Source organism: Periplaneta americana, chromosome 5 (assembly GCF_040183065.1).
Source record: "Periplaneta americana isolate PAMFEO1 chromosome 5, P.americana_PAMFEO1_priV1, whole genome shotgun sequence".
NCBI lineage: Eukaryota > Metazoa > Arthropoda > Insecta > Blattodea > Blattidae > Periplaneta > Periplaneta americana.
In genome coordinates, this window is record NC_091121.1 from 116,091,127 (window position 1) to 116,116,012 (window position 24,886).

At 35.0% G+C, this 24,886-nt stretch overlaps 1 protein-coding gene across 1 annotated transcript in view; it reads left to right on the plus strand.

Annotated features, from left to right (window-relative positions):
• Positions 1 to 24,886, plus strand: part of LOC138700435 (microtubule-associated protein futsch-like) — a gene marked incomplete at its 5' end in the record, with an annotated part of 67,289 nt that overhangs the window by 21,599 nt on the left and 20,804 nt on the right. Inside the window, 3 exons of the mRNA XM_069827052.1 lie at positions 3,998 to 4,170; positions 6,469 to 6,685; positions 10,749 to 11,101. Coding sequence (XP_069683153.1) covers positions 3,998 to 4,170; positions 6,469 to 6,685; positions 10,749 to 11,101 — 743 coding nt within the window. The remainder of the gene's footprint in view (positions 1 to 3,997; positions 4,171 to 6,468; positions 6,686 to 10,748; positions 11,102 to 24,886) is intronic.

Sequence of the window (24,886 nt, forward strand, 5' to 3'; positions counted from 1 at the left end):
ACTTGATGATATGTGTCAGAGGAAGAACAATTGTTTGTAAGCATCTGAAGTCTGATTAGTGTAATATGTAGTTAATCGGCGATGTATGCAATGAAGGAGGAAATAAACTGGCCACCCTACCCTATTATCTCCTGGCTTAGTTACCTCATAAGTGGTGCCTTGTTGGTATCACTTGTGAGGTTCAGACCTGTCTTCGAACAGTTGACTAAACAACAACAAAACAAATATAGACAGCAGCTTACCTGTACTATTGTCACATGCAGAAGCAGAAATTATAGCAATACAAAATCAATAATAAATACAATGGTGAAAAATGGGATATAAGGTAGCATGCTATAGGCCCCCGAACGAAACAAACATCTTTACTTTGAGTAAGCTGCAAGAAGAGATTTTCTCAATACCGTTAGAAAGGAAGGTTGTGTTAGCAGGGGATCTAAATCTATTCACAGCGATCTGGATTGGTGAGGTAAGAACAAACACCCTTTCACAAACGTTTGTTAATTTAGACTTAGAGAACAGAATTTTAGGTGCTAAAAGTTAATATTGTTCCTCGCTATAGTTTATGAATATGGAAGCCATGCCTCCACTTCTTTGAATGTCATTCTTGTCATCTTTTAAAATGTTATGTTTTATTTAACGATGCTCGCAACTGCAGAGATTATGTCAGCATCGCCGGATGTGCCGGAATTTTGTCCCGCAGGAGTTCTTTTACATGCCAATGAATCTACTGACATGAGCCTGTCGCATTTAAGCACACTTAAAAACCATCGACCTGGCCCGGGATCGAACCCGCAACCTTGGGCATAGAAGGCCAGCGCTATACCAACTCGCCAACCAGGTCGACGTCATCTTTTAGTACCGTTAAAAGTCTTTAATCCTCTTAACCTCCACTTACAAATTAGCGCACAGTTTACAAGATCTATTGCCCAGTCCTTGTGACTTTGTTGACTATTATTATATATCGGACTTTCGGAACTATCTTAACATATACAAAGTACGGAATTGAAAGGTTCATCAGGTTCAGTGAATAGCCAAACCATTACTTATTTTGTAAAGGCCTACAGTCCTTATACTCTGGCACTATAAATGATTCTAAAGTTCTGTTGTTTCGTACTGATGCTGCCTCATATATGGTTGCTGCAGCGTCATTTCTTAAAACTTTTTATTCGAACATCGTAATTTATGTAACCTGTTTAGCTCGTGTCCTTCACAGGGTTTCTAAAACAATCAGGAACGAATTCCCTCTTTTCAATTCGTTCATTTCGCATATGAAAAAATGTTTTTGTAAAGCCCCATCCAGGATTTCAATATTCAGAGACATATGCCCAGATATTCCACTCCCACCTCAGCCTGTAACAACACAATGGGGAATATGGATTCAGTCAGTGAGGTATTATTCTAAATATTTTAAAGAAGTTTCACAATTATTGAAGAATTACCTGAATCCGATACTGCAGCGTGTGTGAAAGCAGTGAAAGTGTGTCTGTATGACCTGTCAGTCAAAAAAGATATTGTCTACTTAACATCAAACTTTTCATTCATATCTGCAAGCACTGAATAATTTGAAACGTGCGTACCAATATTGTCAGGGAAACAAGGATAGATGCTGTGTCTATCGGGTTAGTTGAGAAGAGAACTAGCCTCAAGATAATGAAACTGAATAAAAGCTTTATATTTCAAACATATTCTAATAACAGGAAAATTCTCAACACTGTAATTCATGTAGGGGTTCCGCAATGTGAGTCTACTATTGACCCAAAGAAAGGAGGCCAAAACCATAGGCGGAGTTATGGGGGGGCATGGGGGTACTGCTCCCCCAAACTTGGCCGAACTCTTTTTTTTTTCTATTAACGATAGAAGATATTATTGAATTCAAAAGATTTTTCTTGCTTTTGTTTATGATTAAGTTCTGTGCTTAAATTGACGAATTAATGTCTTCAGGTCAAGTGTCTGGACTATAATATTTATTTTAAATTTCTGAATATATAATCATAATCATAATCACTTATTGCATCCACTGATCATATACATGATATGGGACATGTCATATTTACAAACTAATAATTAATTACATAATATACATAAAGTAATAACTATAATTAAAAGCAACACAAATACAAATATACAAAACTTGGGACTTGATTGAAGAAAACTACAGGTCGGTAGATTTCGGCTATAAGTCCTGTTTGCAGTATGTCTTGAAGTCAGGACATTTCATTTAGTAGCCTGGAGTCAATTTCAACCAACGCATCCTTCATGAGAAGACATCCTTCTCGAAGTTAGGATCTGGAAAAGAGGAAGTAAAATTTTTTGAAGTAAGGCGTTCTTTTTCTATGCAGTTATGACAATTTTCAATAAATTCGTTCATACTGTAAAAGCAGTTTTTGATTAAAATTTTGTAAAGAGCTTTCTTACATTTTTTATGTGCAGATATTTCTTTAAGATAATTTGGTAGGCTATTATACATAAGAAGACCAGCATGAATGAAACTGTTTTTGTATAAAGTTGTGTTAAAACTTACAATAAAAATATCGTTATTTCTTGTATTGTACTGGTGTGTGTCTGAATTTGTAGGAAAGCTACACAAATTATATTTGATAAAATTTAAGGTTTCATAAATATAAGTACAGAGTAATGGTAAGATATGTAATTTTTTGAAGAATGATCTGCAGCTGGTAGTTTGAGACACTTGAACTATGGCTCTAATAGCTCTCTTTTGTAGTTTAAATATATGGATTGCATTAGGTGAATTACCCCAAAAGATTATACCATACATTAGAATAGAGTGAAAGTATGCAAAGTACAATGTGCGAGCAGATTCCATAGATGATGCTCTTATTAGTAATCGCAAGGCAAAGCAAATTTTACTTAATTTCTTCCCTAGTTTCTGAAGGTGTTCGGACCATTTTAAATGTTCATCTAGCCATATACCAAGAAATTTTGTATTGTTGGAATATTGAATTGTTTCATTTTGATGCTCTATGACCGGCCACTCAGAATTACTGTTTTGTGAATGATGAAAAGACATGGCTATGGTTTTCGACTTATTGATTACCTGTACCAGTCTATAAGAATTTCTATACCTCATTTGAGGAATGGAAGCACTGTAAGTTTTTTTTTTTTTTTTTTTTTTTTTAACAACCTGTACTGATGTGTTAGAACTCTGCAGGTGTTCAAGCAACCATTTGGAGAAATATGAGTAACATACTGCACAATAAAGCAGAAAAAAGGAAACTGATCCGAGTATAATGTTTAAACTCAAAGCAGAAATTAAATAAAATAATTAGAATTTATATTTCACATGATATCTTGCTTTTTTTAAATAAACAGATAAAGTAAATGTAAAATTGGTCCACTGCTGTGGAGTAATGGTTAGCATGTTTGGCCATGAAACGAGCGGGCCTGGTTCAAATCCTAGCTGAGGTAAGTTACTTGGTTGGGGTTTTTCCGGAGTTTTTCCTCAACCAATTGAAACAGAATTGCTGGATAATTTTCGGTGTTGGACTCCGGACTCATTTAGCCATCATTAATTCACATATCATCATCTATACAATAGTTCGGGTTAAGTTCACGGTGTGGCATGCTGTACTTATACAAGACTGGCCATTCGGCACCCAGTCATTCACAGAATATAAGTGGTAAGCACAATAAGCCTCAGGCTGCAGTGCAAGCCTTCAGGTCCCTCCTTCATACAAGAGGCAGAAAAAAAAGTAAAATTGTCGATATATTTTATTACAATTTTACTTTATTTTACAATACCTTTATTAAATGATCATATTCCGATATACTGTACCAAGGTCAAGCTATAACGGAGGGAGGAGATAAATGATGTCCCCCATAATCTCGTTATATCGGGAAAACGGTTCTCCCTCCTCCTCAAAACATCTAGATGGTGTTGCAGAGCCTTAATAATGAGAAGAAATAGATAAAAGAGTATTTTTGGAAGAGATTACAGAGCCCTTGTACTAATTACATACTTATTGGATTGTATTGACAGGCGAGAGACTGATTCAGTATGCCACGGAGAACCTGGTGACTGAAGTGCTCATCCACCCGCAAGTGAACACACTACTGCAGTGTGTGAGGAACTTGCTGTCCAGCTTCACGAGGCACCGACACCTCATCCATGCCGGCTACACCTTTGCAGGAAATGGTTCCTGGATACTCCAGGTCAGTCGAGTCACTGGCAATGTGGTCATTGATCACTTTGCATTATAACTTATAACGATTACACAGAGTTGTTGCTGATCACTTCAGTGTGGCCAGGTTATATGATAATTACATATTCAAGTTATTGTCATTATCATTATCGTGTGCTAAAATCCTTAAACATACAATAATCAAATTCTGTAACTCTCTCTTAATAATGTAGCACAGGAGTCAGCAAATTGGTCATCGGGATTGCAGGAATGGTAACGTCATTAGACGCAACCCTCCATACACATGACGTACAGGTTCGGAGGGTGGGTTGCTTACTGGGTGGTGGTGTGACAGAAACGAAATTCATACAGACTGATAGGGTTTTTACATTGACTTTTCTTCTTATTCTTCCTCCAACTCGAATGTTACAGTTCCGCATACATCTGATGTTAATTCACAAGTATTTACTTTCAACACAGCACATAAGTTTTCAATTCTCAATCGTGATCTGTTTTTAGATTTTACAAACTTCAATTTGGAAAAAAATTACTCACAAATATATGTTGAGCCAAACATACCAATAATACTCGCAGCAAATGGATGGAGAGACGGAAATTTTGTCACATCAAGTAGTCTAAATAAATATAAACCAGCCTTATTTTCGAATTGTGATTTCATAAAAGTGTTCGTGTATAAATGCGCAACTTCCATTTATAATTGTGGCCTTACTATATGAATGTCCACAGTGAAAGGATTTACGAAAAGTTCAAAATCATTTTTCATTGTTGTGAAGTCATGAAACCTTTTGTCTTCGAACTTCTTTTTAACTTTCCTAATTATATATAAATTCCACGACATTACTGAGAGACTGTAGGCAAGGGAAATGGTAGAACTGCTTTTCAAGTATAGATTTCACTTCCACCCCATTATCTTCTGACCTAGTTGCCTTATGAGTGATGCCTTATTGGTGTCACTTATGAGGTTCAAACCTGTCTTCGGACAGTTGACTAAACAACAATATCTATCAACATTACGAAGGATTTGAAGGATTTCGTATCTGCTATACACCAATGCTTGTTTATGTTTGAACATGTGCTGAGTGAAAGTGGGAGGGTAGAAGCAGGCAGACTTACTTGTTTGCCCCTGATGGTGATAGTACGTCATATCATCAGCCAGTAAGCATTTTCCGACTCCTGATGTAGCACAGCAGCATAAAGAACTCAGAAATCTCCGCCCATGTCCTTTTCGCTTACACTGCCGTACAAACAAGCGCACAGTTGGTACTGTGCATCAGTGATTGATTTCAGGCGACCAGAGAGAGCTGAAAGTTCGTAAAAGCTATGATGCCTGCCTTATACGATCCGTCACTGAGTAATGCTTACCTTCCTGTCTACTCGTCTCAGCTAGGAAAGGTGGAGTGGGGAGTAAAGGGGAAATCTGCAGTGACTCGATATTAGTGCCCAGGCCTGCATAACCTCTGTCAGCTTATATGAAGTAACTACTGTAGTTGGATTCGTCTATCTGCTCTCTGCCAGTATTAGGCTCTTCTTAGTTCATGCAACAATGACCAGTAGTATACAAGTTTAACCCTTAGAATCCGGAAGACTTATGCCACTATTGCACTCAATGTCTAACTCAACCAGGGGTTCGTATACCTGCATAATCGGGTAAATTCGTGTTGGGTTCATTAGCCGAGCGGTTTAAGGCACACAAGATATGTCCGGCCAGCATATCATGCCTAAGATTGTAGGTTCGCATCCTGACCACTGCAGTCAATTGAGCCTGTGGTAAAGAATGGGGAGGGCCCATGTAAAGCAATTGGTGTAATGGTACGCTTGGAAGCTGACAAGGTTTCAGTTGACTGCAGTTGAAATGATTTTTCTCCCTTTTTAAGAAAAAAAAAATTACAAAAAATTGTATTGTTCTAATCAAGTGCAATGTCCTTAATGTTATATAAAATTAAAGAATATCAACGTACTTTATATATAACATACAATTTATAACATATTATATCACGTAAACAACTGTGTGTCCTTAATTAATAATGTTGTTACAAGGGTGTAGCAAGAGGAAATAATTTGACATTTGAAAGATTAAAATTTTCTAATCCTAATCTCTAGCATGGATTAATTTATGTTATGCTGCATTGTCTCAAACAGAGGTCCAGTATTGTGCTGATCTCATGTCATGGTAACTGCATCATGTGTCCACCGGGAAAGTTTATTTTCTGTCTCAGAGAAAAGTTGACAGATAGATGAAAACTCTGCAGAAAGAAAAGAATATGTCTTGGCACTTCAAAAAATAAATAGCCTGACAATTACATTTCAGGATGGTACTTTCTCCTTGGCCGATTTCATTGATGCTTTCGTGGAACCCGAGGTGCAGCGAGTGCTGCGCGCATATGAAAACTGTGTTACTGTGGACGTCCACTGCTCGCCTGAAGGGGATTGGGCCACTGAACGAATCGCCAAGGAGCCTTTTGCTCGTTCCTGTAAGGTACGAGTCAATCCTGACGACCGACTTACAGCAGGAGGCACCCCCATAGGTAAGACCTCTTTATTTCTTCCAAAGCACTCTACCGAAATGCTGTAACTATCAATCAAACCTAAGTGACAACGATTGTAATCTAACTTGAAACACAATATATAACGTGCATTTACGTAATAGGGTTCGAAGTTAGGTACCTAGTTCCAATGAGTGCATTGATAATATAATTAACATGGGGGCATGAAACAATTACTCTGTTGGCCATTAAAATTCACTCTGGCTTCTTCCCTATATGAGTGAATGATTGACTGACCCAGGTGCTGAGGCAAATGTCGGGATTAAACCTAAAAGAAATGGGCCATGGAACCTAATTCCTTCCCTATAAATTTTTCCACTTCTTTTTAGTTAGTTAAATTTTCAAAATTTTGAAGTCCACGTCCTCACCAATGTCGCCTTCATTGAGAATTGGCATCGCCTTCCACACTGATGTCTATCGAGCGACCTAAACTCTTTGGGCTATTGCTTTGCTCACAATATTTATTACTGTATCGGTAAATGTGAACACATCACTGTTGTACATTTTGAATAAGGACTGCTCTGCCATGCTCAACTTAAAATGGTCTAAACTTTAATAGTGAAATTTCCTTTATAGAAAACTTAACTTTTTAACAAGGGAAATAAATAAACTGCTAGTTCATAGGGCTAACATTTTCACACTGAGTACCTGGTTCTAATAATATAATTAAGATGGAGGCATGAGACAGTTACTCTGCCTGCCATTGTAATTCACACTGACTCCACCACTTTCGGACTGATTGATTGATTGATTGATTGATTGATTGATTGATTGATTGATTGATTGATTGATTGATTGATTGATTGATTGATTGATTGATTGATTGATTGATTGATTGATTGATTGATTGATTGATTGATTGATTGAGGGAAGAATGTTATCTGGAAAAGGTCCAGAGGAGTCCATATTTGATTTACATATTTTTCTTCAGCCACTCAGTCTTTTAATACTGTTCCTCCTTGTTCTTCCTTTTCTTAAAAACTATGTATCTCAAGGTCAAGTTCACCAAATTCTCCTTTCACTGCTCCTTTTTCTTCTTCTTCTCTTCCATCTTCTTTTCAACATCATTCTTCACAGATGGGCTATGATTAAATTTCGGACCAAGAATTGCATGAAACTCGACCATTATATGTATTGCATTATTTTGCTCCTTTTACAAACCAGTAGTCTACATACAGAACACAATAAAATAAAACTTACTGATGGTTCTTAACAAGAAAGGATTCTAAAGCTAGAACAATGACATGCCTATCACAATTGTAGGTCTAATGGGTAGATCATGCATCGATTTGCTTTCCTCAGCAACCAATCTTTTGACATAAGAATACGTATCTCATTCTGTTGCTAGTAAGAAGAATGATTTCAAGTGCTCTTGATTCATGCGACTTCTAAGCCTATTTTTAACAAATTTAAAAGTTGACGAAGTTCTTTCACATGCAATTTATGTGCAATAGTGATTGAGAAACAACTTGTATTCAAAATGATTAACAGAATAAGCATTAGTCAAAAGTTTTAAAGGAACATAGGACAGAGATTTTACACGCTGAACATGAACATTTTTCTAGATCCACTGTATTTTATTGCATGTAAGGACACATCTGTGTTCCATTAACACTTCTAACACTTTACATTTCAACTTTTCCCAGTAGAATGTAAGCTGATCAATTCAATCCTTATTGTTTTCTGTGACTCTTGCGTCAAAATTAAATAACCTTTTGCAGAATTCTTATAATGCTGGTGATTTTAGTCCCTGAAGAAATATGTCGTTAAAATTTCTTGCTTAAAAATAAGCAAGATTGCGTAAATTTGGTTACATTCCAAGAATCGCTGCTTCATACACTCTGCTGTACCATATGTAGTATCAGTAATGACATTATGTACCGGTATTTGTATTTTTTATGACATCGACAATCACTTCATCTTGAGCAATCTCTCCTAGCATAACTTTTTTTCTCACTTGCTTTCTTCGGAATGCAAAGTTCGACTTTCGAAGTCCAAGTCAATCTGCTACATTTTCTCACTCACAACTTTAACAAAGCTATCTGTAGCTATGTTTAGTGTCTCAAAGTTTCTGTAAGCCTCCTCATGTTTCACTTATTATTATTATTATTATTATTATTATTATTATTATTATTATTATTATTATTATTATTATTATTATTATTATTATCAGCTATTATGTATAATTTCAGTTTTGTTCACTGAAATCTGTGTTATTCCCAATTTTCTTTCTATAATTTCTGTGTAAGTAATTTATAGTAATTTTAGTTGTTCCAAATTTGTTTATAGGCCTATAATTTGAATCTAGCTGTAGATCAATGTAATCTCTGTTATTTCCAATTTGTTTTATAATTTCAATCTATATGGAGTTCACTGTAGTAGTTATTCTTAATTGTTTTGTATAATTTCAATCTATTAATATTTAATTTTAAGATTTTGACTACCTATGTCAGGACCTTCTACTATATAGGCCTACAAATCTATTGACTTACTTACAAATGGCTTTTAGAGAACCCGGTGGTTCATTGCTCCCTCACATAAACCCGCCGTCGATCCCTATCCTGAGCAAGATTAATCCAGTCTCTAGCATCATATCCTCAAATCCATTTTAATATTATTCTCTCATCTATGTGTCAGCCTCCTCAAAAGTCTTTTTCTCTCAGGTCTCCCAACTAACACTCTATTGACTGCTAATATTATTATTATTATTATTATTATTATTATTATTATTATTATTATTATTATTATTATTATTATTATTAGTAGTAGTAGTAGTAGTCGTAGTAGTAGTAGTAGTAGTAGTAGCAGCAGCAGCAGCAGCAGCATGCATATATAGTAGAAATGCAAATAGAGTGTTAGTTGGAAGGCTGGAGATGGAAAGATAATATAAAAATGGATTTGAGGGAAGTGAGATATGATGGTAGAGACTGAATTAATCTTGCTCACGATAGGAACCGATGGCGAGCTTATGTGAGGGTGGCAATGAACCTCTGGGTTCCTTAAAAGCCACTTGTAAATAAGTAAATAAGTATTATTAGTATTACTGGTACCAGTACATTTACAATGTATTACGAACATTGAGCCTGCTTGTTTGCAAGTATTTCAATAATGGAGTTATTGAAAATTGAACAGAGAACTCAGCTGTAAGAATCGTTTCATAAACTATACCACAACAGTCCTTCTGTACTATTTTGCCTTCATTCCAGCGTCTATTTTTCTACTTATTTCAACAGCATGATTGATTGATGATAATAATGTGCAAAAAGACTATTTTGTGGATTAAAGAACGATCCCAACACTTTCCTCAAACCTCTGTTTCTCTTATTGTGCTTAATCTTCTATCATGAGGGTCTTTATTGATAAGTGCCTATTCCTTTTTTTTATTTGCTCTTTAGGGTATCGTGACATTGTGATATATTTGACCCAAAACAGAACTACTTCGTTACCAGTACTGGAAATTTTGCCTACTTCACTTTGGAAATAATATGATACTAATACACCTGCAAATTTCTGACTATGACGTGTGTGTGTGCGTGTGTGCGTTGTGTGCTCCTCCTCCTCCTCATCATCATCATCATCATCATCATCATCATCATCATCATCATCATCATCATAAACAGCAGCAGCATCAGCGCCAAAATCAATGTAGACTAGGCAATAGGACTTATCATCATTACCAGTATGTTATTACTCCTTTCTAAAGACTGCCAGCGTCTCTTCAAACTTTAGTTTCGTAATTCTCTTGGCACTCACACGTGGTAATGCTATTTTTTCAATATTTTTATTTATTTATTTTATGCGGTGTTGAACAGGTTTCTTATGTCTGTGTTTCTTTCATGATTTCAGCCTTGTAAGGGTTTCAATAGATCGCATATCTGGAGCCTCTATTCTTCTGACATGTGTTATAAAATATAATAAAACATTCAAAACCATATGTTTATTATAGGTTTAAAATAGTTTCTTTCTTTCTTTACCCTCTTAGAAGTGTTCTTTTGAATTTACCGGTTTCTTTGTTTATTCACGATATGTATACCTATATTTCCAGGTAACTTCATCAACTATATCAACCCATTCCTGCGACCAGCTTCTCTGGAGCAATTACTAGAACCATCAGATGTGGTTGGGAACATCCGGTTCAGCCACCCAACACTATATGTATTCCCTGGAGGTCAGGGGGACGCTGCTCTTTTTGGTATAAATGGCTTCAATATGTTGGTGGACGGTGGCTTTGCTCGCAAAGCATGTTTCTGGGACTTTGCTCGCCACTTGGACCGACTTGATGCCGTCCTAATGACTCGACTCAACAATGGAAATGTTAATGGTGTATCTGCTGTACTCAGAAGGAAAAAACAGACTCATGTCTACCCACAAATAGGACACTTCTTCTGTAATCTACAAGTGAGTTCTTATTTCGTACTTACAAATTAATCATACCATAGTAGAGCTATCCAGAGTTGATCCTTGACAAAAATTAATTTTTGCCAAATTTTGCAGATAAAGAGTGTAGTCATCCAAATTACCCTCTTTAAAGAGTTGTTTCAAAAATTAGTATTTAACTTTAAATAACTGCTTATAAATAGTGAACTTACATGTCAAACACACTACAATACTACACAGTCTATTAAAAGCACGGATACTGCCTTTGTAATCAATATGACGATAGCAGATCATTGTCAGTACTGTACATTGTATACAAGTTTCTGGCATTGTCAGAATATTAAAATTACGACTTTAAAAATAAAATTACAAATTATTACTATTATGAGCCTACATGATTTTAAAAGAATTAAACAGTCCAGGCACAGTATTGTCAGACTTTTCATCTTTCAAACCGGGTCTATTTAAAAAACTTGAAAAATGATCTGTTTTCAATTTTCAACTCAAATTAATATCACTTCACGAAATTTACGAAAGCTTAAACATTTTCAATCACATTTTCTAAAAAAAAAACTAAAGTGCTCTTATACTCCTTTGCTTCTGACCCCCTCATTTGTTTTGAATTGTACAGTACAGAACGAGAGTGATACCTACTAAGAGACCAGCACTGTAAATCACAGCCCCATCTCTTGGCATTGGAGGGAATTTACGAAGCACTTCCAATTCGCGAACCATCATTGCTCTAGATGAGCTGGTTTCACCACAGCTATGGAGCCTCATCTGCCCCTCAACCTTTATATCAGAGTGTCGGCTTTTCCTAGCTATTAAATTATAAGGATACACATTTATGCATTTCGTTGTAGGTATATTGTAATGGATATTTAAAGCATAGAACTTATAATTGAAAATAAGAGTATGGTATGTAACTTCAAAGAAAAACATTTAAAAAATACACTGCATTATAAACGATAAGGTATTACTTCTATATCTACTTCAAACATCTACAATTTTTAATTATTGAAGTAAACTTACATTATCAATGAAATTTAAGAATAATTATTACAAACAATCTTGGTTGCTTTCCTTGCTCCAAAAGCCACGCTATGTCACTGGCTACCAGCCACCGGCATATTCAGTCGGTTAAGGCACTTGCCTGCCGATCTGAAGTTACGCTCAAGCACGGGTTCGATCTCCGCTTGGGCTGATTACCTGGTTGGGTTTTTTCCGAGGTTTTCCCCAACCGTAAAATGAATGCCAGGTAATCTATGGTCTCATCTCGCCAAATACCATCTCGCTATCACCAATTCACCAATGCTAAATAACCTAGTAGTTGATACAGCGTCGTTAAATAATCAAATAATAGGAAAAAAGGCACTGGCTACCTTACTTTTGTTATCCTTCGTTCAGCAGAATGCAGTACAAAACTTACATACTGGGAGTATACTGTATTGTAGTCTCCTTACTTATTTTTTATTTCCTAACAATTTCTTATACAAGTTAAATGATTGCTGTTGTTGAAAACCTTTTCCTATATTCATTTTGAAATTTACTTACAACATTATTGCTATTAAAAATATTCCATTAACGTAAGTAATACTAGGCCTTACTTTTTCAATCATCCCAATCTTTGAAGTAAATGTTATTAGCCGTTAAAATTGTTTTGGCATCCTTTTTTATGTTGGTCTAATTATACTTTTTTAAAGATATTTTGGAAATTGTTCTTTCTCAGTGGATGAGTTCATTATAATATGTTCTAATGGTTTTCCTACGATACATTTGCAAAGCCTTCACAATACCTTGCTCATACCACAATCTATATTTTTATTTAGAAGTCTTATTACAATGTTGAAAATTTTACTAGAAGTAGTAAGTTTGATAAAGAAAGACTTTATATTTCTTTCAATGATCTATCAATCACTAGGCGAAATTTAGGAAGTACTGGTATTTATTGGCATGTTCCCACATTCACACATCTTTAGGATCCTGTAGTAGCTCTTTCTTAACTTTTACATTTTTTATAGTTTTTTCTAACATAATTTATAACTTTCCAAGCAGTTTTAATAACATTATTAGAGTAAGTTATGTAATTTCTTATATATATATACATATACATATATATATACATATATATATACATATATATATATATATATATATATATATATATATATATATATATATATATATATATACCGGAACGGTTTCCGGTAAACTTTTTGCCATTACAAATTCCAACGAGATATATTTTATAAGCGAAATTGAAAATTAAAATTGCCGCCACTGCAGAGTCCAAGAGTTTACATTTTCTCATTATTATCGTTGGTACAAAAGTAACTCATGCAATCTAGTGCTGCCATCTTCCGTTATTGTTCCTGAAACTATAGCTCGAAATCGCAAACTTTCCGTAATGCTTAAAATCGATGAGCTCCATTTGGAACTTATTGTAATATAAGGTATGTAGGCCTAATATTTTTAAACCTACGTTTTTGTTATATTATATGATCGAGTGATAGAGTTCCGGTAAACTTTTTTCCAGAAAAAAAGCACTATATATATATATATATATATATATATATATATATATATATATATAATATATGTACGTAAGTTATAAGAAGTAATTTTATTCACAGGCTAAGAAAATAAAATCATAGTTATCACAGATACAACTACAATTTTGTTGGCAAGCAATTTTAAGTGTATTCTGTACTTGGTTTGTAGTACACAGTATAAGTTTAGGTAATTTCATAGAAGACGGGCACTTGGTTGAATATAGTAAGTATTACCAACTTTTTTATTTCAGAGTTAAATGTTAGTGATCTTTTAGTGACTTTTACATGTTAGTTCTAGGTTTTTTATACTAGGTGTCGCCGTGATTTTCTTTAATTTGATTGGTTATAGTTTTCATTTGTTCTAGCATTTTCGTTAGTTTTGAATGGATAATGACGTTATCACTTGTTCTTAGTTTTTTGACGTGACTGGTGTTATGTTGTGTCTGATGGCTAAAGCGATTAAAAGTTTGTCATTTTATGATTTTCTTTCGATTTGATTGCTTATAGTTGTCATTTATTCCAGAATTTTCATTAATTTTGAATGGATAATGACGTTGTCAGTTGTTATTGGTTGTTTGACGTGAGTGGTGTTACATTGTAGATTTGTCTGCATTTGTCGAATGCGCATCTTCATGCTTACGAAAATGCACTTTTCAGTGCCAATAATTTATTTTGTGTGCACAAGGTTGGAATTTTGAAGTAAGAGGGAAAGGAAGGAATCCGTTTTCTGAAATTAGTTATTAAATTTTGTGACGATTTTGGTTAGTTCTTTCGCTGGTGAATAAGGATTGTGTTGAATGTTGAGGAGAAAACTGTTTTTCTGTCGTTTAAAGGAATTATTTACTGAATTTTCTGCAGATGTTAAGGTGTAATAAGTGTTGGAAGAGAATTTCATTGAGTGTAAAGACGTGGTTTATTTATGCACAGTTGACTGTACGACAAAGTGTTGCTTTAGTTCTTTGTAGCTTGCATGGTTTAAGTTTAGATTGCCTTAAAGCCTGTGTCATTTATACTGGAAGTGAAGTGGTTGTCGTTGAAGACGTCAATGAGAATTGAATTTTATTTGATGAGGTGATAAATTATTATGTTTTGTTTTGTGTTGTAGTGATTTTTGGGGGTAAAGTGCCAGAAAAGTACTACCAACTATGAAGTCCGAATGCCACGAAACGCCAAAAAAATCAAAGGAAAAAAATTAAATAGATTTTCATTTTTTTGGAGGGCTTGTTCTTCATTAAAAATATGATTACATATTTGATTTTTCATCTTTGATATTGCGATGTTTGGTGACATTTGGACTTAATAGTTGGCAGAACGTTTTTGGTAGTTTTCGTCAGCCATGTTGGATTTTGCCCGTCTTCTAGGAAATTACCTAAGTTTATAATGTTTATTGTATTTAATTCAATATAATGATATAAATAATAATGTATTTTTAGCCATATGCAAATTATGTAGTAGTTGACAAGAAAATTTTGATGTGTATAAAAAATTGACACAGTAGTATTTGACATATGTCAGTATATGAGAATTTTTATTGAAATTACATACAATTTTGTGCAGCAATAATACAAAATTTAAAAAATAATTATCTCTGTTGATCTGTTAAAAAAACTGTAGGGAAAAATAATCAAAGAGAAGAAACATTAAGTTCAAGCCGGAGAGCTTAAGAAGGAAGAAAACCTCTCCATCTATGGAATCAAAAATGCATCTCGGCAATTGAATAAGAGAGGAGGGTCAATTTTGAACTTAATGTTGCATTTGTCATACTCAAAAATATCTTCTCTGTCTAGCCACTTCCAGGAATAGCTACCACTTTTCATCATAGCTTTGACAAGGTATTTGTCATCCTTCAATACTTTAAGAACCTGGTCAGGGTAAAACTCTTCATTGTAACTGCACAATGACAAAATCATCAGCTGCAATAGGTTCTGATATTTCTCCAGGAACTGTGTCAACATCACCATAATCTTCATCATCATTGGGTTTTCCCCATACGTCTCCTTTACCTTCTGATTGAAAAAACATTTCTCCTTCACTATTTGCTAAAATGGAATTATACTGATTTTTTTCTCTTTTTAGATAGTATTATTTCCTACTCTGAGTTGTTTTCTTTCTTCAACCTCTCTTCTTCTGCATACTCCTCAGATTATGTTTTTTTTTTTTTTTTTTTTTTTTTTTTTTAAACTTGTATTGGTCATGGCTCTGGCCAAAATAACGTTGACTTAAAGAGTGATGATGGGATATAATCTGTGATTTTGCTGACATTGTTTTCCTTTGAGGAAGAGAGCTCTATGCTTCGTTGCTCGTCATCATTGCATCTGCTTTTTCTTCTTCAACCACATTTATCTGTATCCCTTTACCATTTTTACTTGTGATGATTTTCCTCATTCATGATCTCCATCTGCTCTTCTCTCTTCAGCCACATTTGAAGGGTTCAGAGCCATAGTGGGCCAAGCGCCATTTATTAAAAACGGAGAAAGAAAGGGTTAAAGTTAAGTGAATACCATAGTTTAATGAAGATTTGACATATTATTTAGTTTGAATCAGTAGCGGACAGGGGTTTGAAAGTTGGAGAGGCCAAGACGTGAATGATGAGAATATAAAAATATAAAGCCTGTGACGTACCTCATTACCAAGCATAGAATTTATAGGTTTTAAGAGATTAAAATTAGGTTTTCCAATTTATGTTTTAGGATTTTAAATCTTATGTTTAGGAATTTATATAATTTTACGGGAAAAAATAAAAATAAACAACATACTATTAATATATTACAACAGCTTGGTAAAGAGTGCCTCTCTTTAGGACACTCCAAGTCCTAACCTACGAATTAGGTCTTTTTAGGTCATATTGAATTTAAGAATGTTACGCTTTGCTACATAAAACGAATAAGAAAAGCAATATTTCGAGAGTAAGGAGATAGCAACAAAATTGATTCAAACCTAAGAATCCGGGGCTTGCTCATTACCAGGGAACGGATTTATATGGACTAAAAATATATGAAATATGTAAATATATATGTAGTTATTTTTACCAAAATATGGAATTAAATATGGATTTTTACCAAAATATGGAATTAAATATGGACTTAAAATTATAAAAAAATGACTATGTACGTTAAATATTGGTACATTTTAATCAAACTAAACAAAAAATATAATGGACGTACCTTATCTTCCAATGTAGTTTCAACAAAACACAATTTTTATTGTCTGTTACCATAACAATAGGTTACAAACATTTCTTTCAAGTGCTGAAAAGTGAATCTTCTTCTATTGTCTCTGAGGATAGATTTATACTGACTAAAAGAGCGTTCGACGTCACAAGAAGTAACTGGTACATAATTCAATTTCACAATGTCTGCTGGGGATAAGTCCAAGTTAATCTTCACTGTTGATTCACCACTCATCACAGCAACAACCTTTTGTAGTTCTTCATATCCAGGGTTTTTTGAAAGTACAGTGTCCACCTTAGCTCTTACTGCATCTGCAACTTTACCTCTACCACGATTCAGTTGTTCCACAGTACTATTTATAATTTCAAAACTTTCAGATAGTGAAAGGTGCCTATTTTGGAGACTTTTGAGCGTTTTTATGATGCATGAAAATGTATGCTGAATGTGAGCTAAGTCATTCTTCACACTTATGTCACAGGTAACTGTTTTCGCAGTATCAATTGAGACTGCATCTTCAGAGTCCAATGCAAGGAGAACATTGTTAATAGAGTCTATATGTTCGGCATAATATTCAACTGCTTCTAGCCATGTACCCCATCTAGTTAAAATTGGCTTTGGTGGCAATGGAATTTCAGGGTACATTTCTTTCAACACGTTAACTCTACTGGGAGCTTTGAGAAATACTTTTTTCACTGATGAAATCAACAAATCTACTTGAGGGAAATTGTCTCTGACCACTTCTGCCACACGATGAAATGCATGCGCCACACAAGTAAAATGAGTCAATTTAGGATATACAACAGATAATGCTTGTCCAGCTTTGACCATATAAGGGGCAGCATCGCTAATAAAGAATAACACATTATCGTACATAATACCCTTTGGCCACAGGATACCCATAGCTTCGTTGAACAGTTTAACTATAGTTTTGTTATTGCACTTTTCTAGAACATCACAATGTAAAAGAATTCGTTCAGAATATTGTTCACTTAACAAACCGATAACTACATTACCAACAAGTCTACCTTCTTTGTCGGGAGTCTCATCAATGGAAACCCAAATTGAACTATCTTTAATTTCATCTCTTATCTTCTGTATTGTCTCATCGTAGATGGATGGAGCATACGTCTTCCTAAGTGTTGACTCATCCGGGATTGTATGTTGAGTATATTTTTCAAGGAATTCCCTGAAGACCTTATTCTTTAGTTTGTAGAGAGGAATATCAGCAGAGATGAGAGAACGGCACAGGTCGATGTTAAACTCAGATCTTACATTCGATGTTGTTGGTTGTGTTAAAAACAATTGTCTCTGCTTGGAATTTAGTTGTTTGTTGGCCTGATGTTTACTAGTTGTAATGTGTTGTTGCACCAGGAACTTTTGTGTAGATGATACTGCACACTGACACAAATTACAAAATAATATTTTATTGTCAGTTGATAAACCATCTTCTTTAAATTCTGAAATGTAACTTGTTAGTTTTGATTTTAAATTGACTGAATGACGTACTTTTGGCATATTTACCGTCTTTATAGTATGATTTACAAAACTGAACCTATGTGTACTCTGACTGGCATTTAACTGTTGAGCTGCACAACTGAAGTCTGTTAAAAATTTTAAATTAAATTAATACAGTTTTGTAACTTACTTTCCCATTGTTGATAGGACTGCTAATTTTCAAATAACTCTGATGTTAAAGGGATTACTGAACATGTGTTTAAATCTCTATTGTTGAAATGTATTTTTAAAAGTTAATGGAATTTTGTTTTGTTTTATTGTTAAACCTAATATAATATGGGCTGTTTTATATGAAATATGGAAAATATATGGAAATTAACGAAAATATGTACTAAACTCTAAAATATGGAAAAATATGGAAAATAAAAGTAGGATTTTTCAACCCTACACATTGTGAAACATAAAGATAATGCAAAATATAAATTATATTAGCTTTATAAGTAAATATGTATTTACATATAAATCCTTTCCCTGCTCATTACTATTACATAGTCTAATTTTACAGCAAATTAACTCGATGTTCCTCTTTCTTCGCAAACCGAACAAATAGGCCACAGCATACTGAATAATTGCACTAGAAGAAGCTAGAGACAAATGTACATTTGTTTCTAAACTCTCGATATATTTAAAATACTGTATAAGTAAATATATCATATACATCTCGTAACACAAAAGAATAAAATAACAAGAACACCCGCAAACAAGAGAAAAACTAACAACATAAATGAAAACTTTTATGCAGGGAGAGAAAACTAACAACACGTGACTCTATTTTCTAAAACCAAGAAGAGAGAAAGAGAGAGAGCTTCCCAATACAGCTGAAACCAGACGTGACTATAAGCAGTACAGTTGTCAGCGGTGGTAGGATGTCTCCAAATCGGCTCCCCTCGCGCGTTCTATCAAGTTTAAACACTCTTCTAATCAGCTATCTTATCTACAGTATAGCGAGCGGGCATCACCAACTGGATGTGGTCGACTTTACGTAACTTACTGTACATCTTAGTCGTAGTGAATAGTAAAATTAATATAAAAGGAAAAATGTTCGTCATTTGCTGTAACTTGTCTGTGATCTTAATTCAGCTGAAATTATTACTGCCATATTGTGTTCTGGTAAAATATTAGGGGAGGCACGGCCTCCCTTGCCTCCCCTGAAAATCTGCTGCTGGTTTGAATGTGTATACTTTATATTACTTGCTATATATTTCCATTGAATTATGGTAATAACTTCATTTTAACTCATGTTTTCTACGGTTTTAGTAAATGGCACTTGGCCGACTATGGTTCTGAACCCTTCATTTATCTCTGTCTCACTCAGCTCATGTGCCTCTTCATAAAGAGTCTCAATCAAGATCTCCCTGATCTGTTGTTGTTGAAGGGAGTTTCTCTCCTCAACTTAACAACTGTATGTTGTACTCTGTTTAATAACTGATCTTTAGTTACAGGAAATCTGTTTTGCCAGATTCCATCACCCACTTCATTAATATTTCTTCTTCTTTTCTATTTGAATATCTTTCCCAAAATTCCAACCTTTAATAACGATGATTAATGTAATCAATTACTTGAAATTATTTTAAAATCCTAATGGAATATGTCTTGAATAGTTTTAAGTTCAATAGCTTGGACAAAAGCTTGAATATTGTAACCACCATAATTTAGAACAAATGATGTAATTAATTTTGACAGATAGCTCGCTCGAAAAATAATTAAAATATACGGTATGTCTCTGTTTAAAGTTGCATAAATAGAACAATGTCGGCCTGGGTAGCGTAGTCGGTATAGCGGTGGCCTTCTGTGTTCGAGATTGCGGGTTCGATCCAGGTCCAGAGCGATGGCATTTAAATGTGTTTAAATGTGACAGGCTCATGTCAATAGATTTACTGACATGTAAAAGAACTCCTGCAGGACAAAATTCCAGCACACCGGCAATGTTAATATAACCTCTGCAGTTGTGAATGTCGTTAAATAAATCATAATTAAAAAAAAATTGGAACAATATATCTCACTGATACCACTTAGCTCTTCCTTCTTTACTAGAAAAATAAGCCTTAAACTTGTCTCTAACCTCCAGTGTTAAATGATTTAGCAGAATTATTGCCTCAAACTTAGTGCTTTCTAATTTTCCGATGGCATAATACTTCTGATAGGAAAGATGACGACGTTCACTGCAAAGGAAGCGGCTTAGCTGACATTGTTTGCTTGGCAATGATCACCATAGCAGAAGCATAGCTTAAGTGCATGTCAATTATTGCAGCAGCATATACATGAAACAAATAAACAACACATAGGCTACATGAAACAAATAAATCATCTAAAACTTTATATATATAACTTTCAATTTTATTGAATTTACATGCAACACAATATGCATAGCAGGAACTCGGCTTAAATAGCAACTTAAAGAAATTTAAAATTATGTTCAAAGCAATAAAATTATTGTTACCAGCAGTGCTTTGTTCTGGAGAAAAAGGTAGTGAAACTCAGTGTAGAATATATTATAGCAGACGGGGAGATGATTACTGTCCAGTGCACAGGAATCTTGTCGTTTTTAATCTCTTTTTCATCCGACTTTAAAAATTTCAAAGCCTACGTAGAGTTCAAAGAAAAATTATGTAGAAACGTAACTATGGTATTAACACATTTCTTGGTTCCATGATGAAAAATACAATGAAAAGGTTCTGAAACCCCGTTATGGTATGTTCTACCAGAAAAAAAGCACTGATTACCATTATTAGAAGGTTTGCAGTATGTTCAACATATTAAATAGCTAGCAAAGAGATAATGGTTGGTATGTCAAGTGGTCCCTCAAGTTCTAACTCTCAGATGAAGAACTCAGAGAAAAGAGAAGAAGATGATGATGATGATGATGATGATGATGATGACGATGACGACTTCTTCTTGTTATGACCGAAATAAAATAAAATAATACCGGTAATAATAATAATAATAATAATAATAATAATAATAATAATAATAATAATAATAATATACACAAAAATGGGAAAAGAAAACTTACCGGTATCTAATTTTACAATATTACAAATAAACTGGTAATGTTATATTGTAGGCCTACTTAAATGTGTGTTTGAAATAAGCCTGCCGATAAGAAGGAAGGAAAGCATTTGGAGCCAGTTCAATGACACTTTATCTGAATATCTGGGATTAACAGGGAGATTCCATAAAAACTGACATATTTTGGAACAAAATCGTTTAGATAGCACAGATTATAAAAGGAAGTTGTTACAGGTGAAACGAACATCAGGCAGAATGTGCTACTATAAGTTGTCCAATGCAATACCATATTATCAATTTATTTCAGGATTACAACCACAGATTCAGCTAACATAATAGAACAACCTTCTCTGCCCTCTTTGTTGGCTCAGTGCTAGACCATGGGCTTATCATTTCATGGCCTGGGGTTCGCACCCTCTTGACCACCGCCGTCTGGAAACCTTTGCCTAGCGTCTCGTTGTTAACTGCCTGCTCTATGCTATAGTTTAACATGGAACCCGCCGTACACATGTATTGGCATAATTCTCCGCTATTGGCGCCACCCAACGCACACGTATCAGTACAATGGTGTGGTGTATAGCAGTGTGTACCTATACATGTCGGTGTTTGAGCACAGATTTACATAGTCGCAAACGTAGTAATAATTGAAAATGGTTAATTGTTGTGCGCCTTTTTGTAAATCCAAACAGGGAAAATCTAGTTCGGTAGGAATAAGATTTCATGAAATTCCTTCGGCCGAAGAACTTCGAGAAAGATGGCTAGCTGTTATAAGAAGACAAGGTGATACCAAAGGAAGTAAGTGGATTCCATCCGACTATGCACGTGTTTATAGCCTTCATTTCCGAGAAGAGGACTATAGGGAAAATTGTAAAAGAAAGATTTTAAAGCCTGATGTTGTACCAACTATATTTCTTGATTATCCAAGCTATGTTCAGAAAAGCAAGAAAACTCCTTGGAAAATACGAGAAAGGATACATCGAGAAGAACGACAAATAATCAACAATGAAGTGGATCCATCAACAGAAAATAGTGGAAATGAAAGGCACGTAGAGAGTGGCATCGGAATTCAAGTTGATTTTCCGACAAGAAATAATGTTTACCAGAAGATAATAAATAGCAGGCTTCGATCCAGAATGCAGAGACTGCAAAAACAATTGGCGGACGTAAAATCTGAACTTGAAAGTGCGCAGAAGAAGCTCGACGAGTGTCCAGAAATAAAGAAAATCAATATGATAAAAGAGGCTGCAAACGAAAAGAATCAGAAAGCTGTGTACCTAGTGGACCAAATTAACAATTTCGAAAGGAAAAAACCGGAGTAGTCAGAACAATCTATTCGATACTGTGTTGCGTGGAGAATAGCATCCCCTAAAGGTTATGAGCATGGTAGAACTTCAGGATTTATTTCAGCTCCTTCACGAAGTACTCTAGACAGGTATATGGGTCATATTGACTGTGATGTGGGAATTTCACAGTTCGGAAAGGACAGGCTTAAAGCTGAGTGTGAGAACCTGCAACCAATAGAGAAGATTGTCTCAGTTATCGTTGATGAAATGGCAATAAAGGAACGCCTTATCTATGACAGGACAATTGATAAATTCATTGGAGCAGTCAATGCTGACGGGGTGTATGACGCAAGCATAGGGAAATATCCTGTGTTAGCAAACAAGCTACTCTGTTTTGTGGTAAACGGTTTGTCTACAAAGTACACTATTCCCGTGGCTTATTTCCTAGTTAAGGGTCTGCAGGGCTCCGACCTTCACCTTTTAGTTAAGCAAGTGATCAATGCTGTAGAAGACTGTGGTTTCTATGTACTTAGGATAGTGACAGATAATCACAGGACTAATGTTTCTATGTTTAAGCAATATGGAGGCGGAGAACTCAAGACGTGTGTCCCTCATCCATGTGATCATAATCGTAAACTTTACTTCAGTTTTGATTATTGCCATGTACTTAAGAATATCAGGTATCAGTTCCTGGATAGAGAACTCACAGACGGCAATGGTGTAATTAGTTCTAAATATCTAAAGGAAATTGATCGATTACAGAGAGATCTGACTGTGAAGCCAGTTCGCTATTTAACAAAAAAACATGTTGAACCCACCAACTTGGAAAATATGAATGTCCTGTCCGCTGTTCAGATATTCTCTCCTGATGTAACGGCCACAATAGAATTCATAAAGAACAATCAGTCCCAGTTAAACTGTAAGATCGATTTTTCAGAAGCAGATTCACCAATCCAATTTATGAAGTCAATTTACAGATTTTTTACGTTTCATGATATCAGCGACAGAACTCAGCATCTTAGACAAAATAATGAAGACTGCATGCATTTCTATTCCGTAGCTGATGAAAGGCTACAATGGCTAAACGAAGATTTCAGTGAATATATTATGAAAATTCAAACTGAATCAAAGCGTGCGAAAATGAAGGGCTTAACCAATGAGACCGTAGAAGCGCTCTTGTTTACAGTGAAATCTACAGTAGAGTGTGTGACTTTCCTGCTGCAAAACGGGTTCTTTTATGTCCTTACTAGGAGATTTTCCGGAGATCCCGTGGAGGCTGTATTTAGCGCAGTCAGAATGGGAGGTGGATCTAATGACATTACAGATGCACGTACAGCAGCATGTGCCATAAAAAGAATGCTAAAATCTGGCATCATGATTTCTTCTAAAAGTGCCAACGTTGCTAGCAGAAATCAAAATTACTGTGGCGAAAGCTTGCCAAGCACGAGCTCCAGTGCTGAATCTGTTGATGAAAATATTCTTCCAGATTACGTAACTGTCCTTCTCGATAGAATTCGAGAGCCTGAAATTACGATTTTCATAAACCTGCAAACAGCCACTCAAGCATTGGTTTGTGGATATTTGATTCGTGTGGTGGATGAAAGATTAAGTTGTGACATATGTGTTAGCAACATTTCAATGTCAAATTCATCAACACCACTCATGGAACTAATCCATAATCAAGATAGAGGAGGCCTTCGCTATCCTAAACATTCCTTTGTAGGGCTAATAAAACATGTGCAAGAATTTGTTGAAGCTGCTGTGCCATACTGTAAGAAATCGAGCCACATACTGAAAACAATGCATAAATACTTGATTTCACCCCTTGCTCAGTGTGATTTACTGAAGTGTAGTATCTCAGGTCATCAAAAGATGGTTAGCGAAATACTCATTGTGAAATTTGTTAGACCATTGTTATCAAATATCGGAAAAAAAGAAACAGAAAATGTGTTCCGATATGTGTGCTACAGTAAACCGCTGTCTAGGAAGGTCCTGAAACTGTGAATTATGCCAACAGGATGTGTGTTAGTTAAAATTTAATTTTCTTGCATGCTCATAAAAATAATATTCAAAACAAAAAAGTTGAAATTTTTATGTGTTACTGGATAATTCATACAACTCTTGTACTGTACGTGATTGCGTGAAGGGTGTGTTAGCTGCTGCCTTCTATGATACGCAAAATCGGCAGCATAGAGCAGGCATTAAAACGAGACGCTAGGCGAAGGTATCCAGACATCGGTGCTCTTGACTGAAGTGAAACTTGTGCTGCACAACATT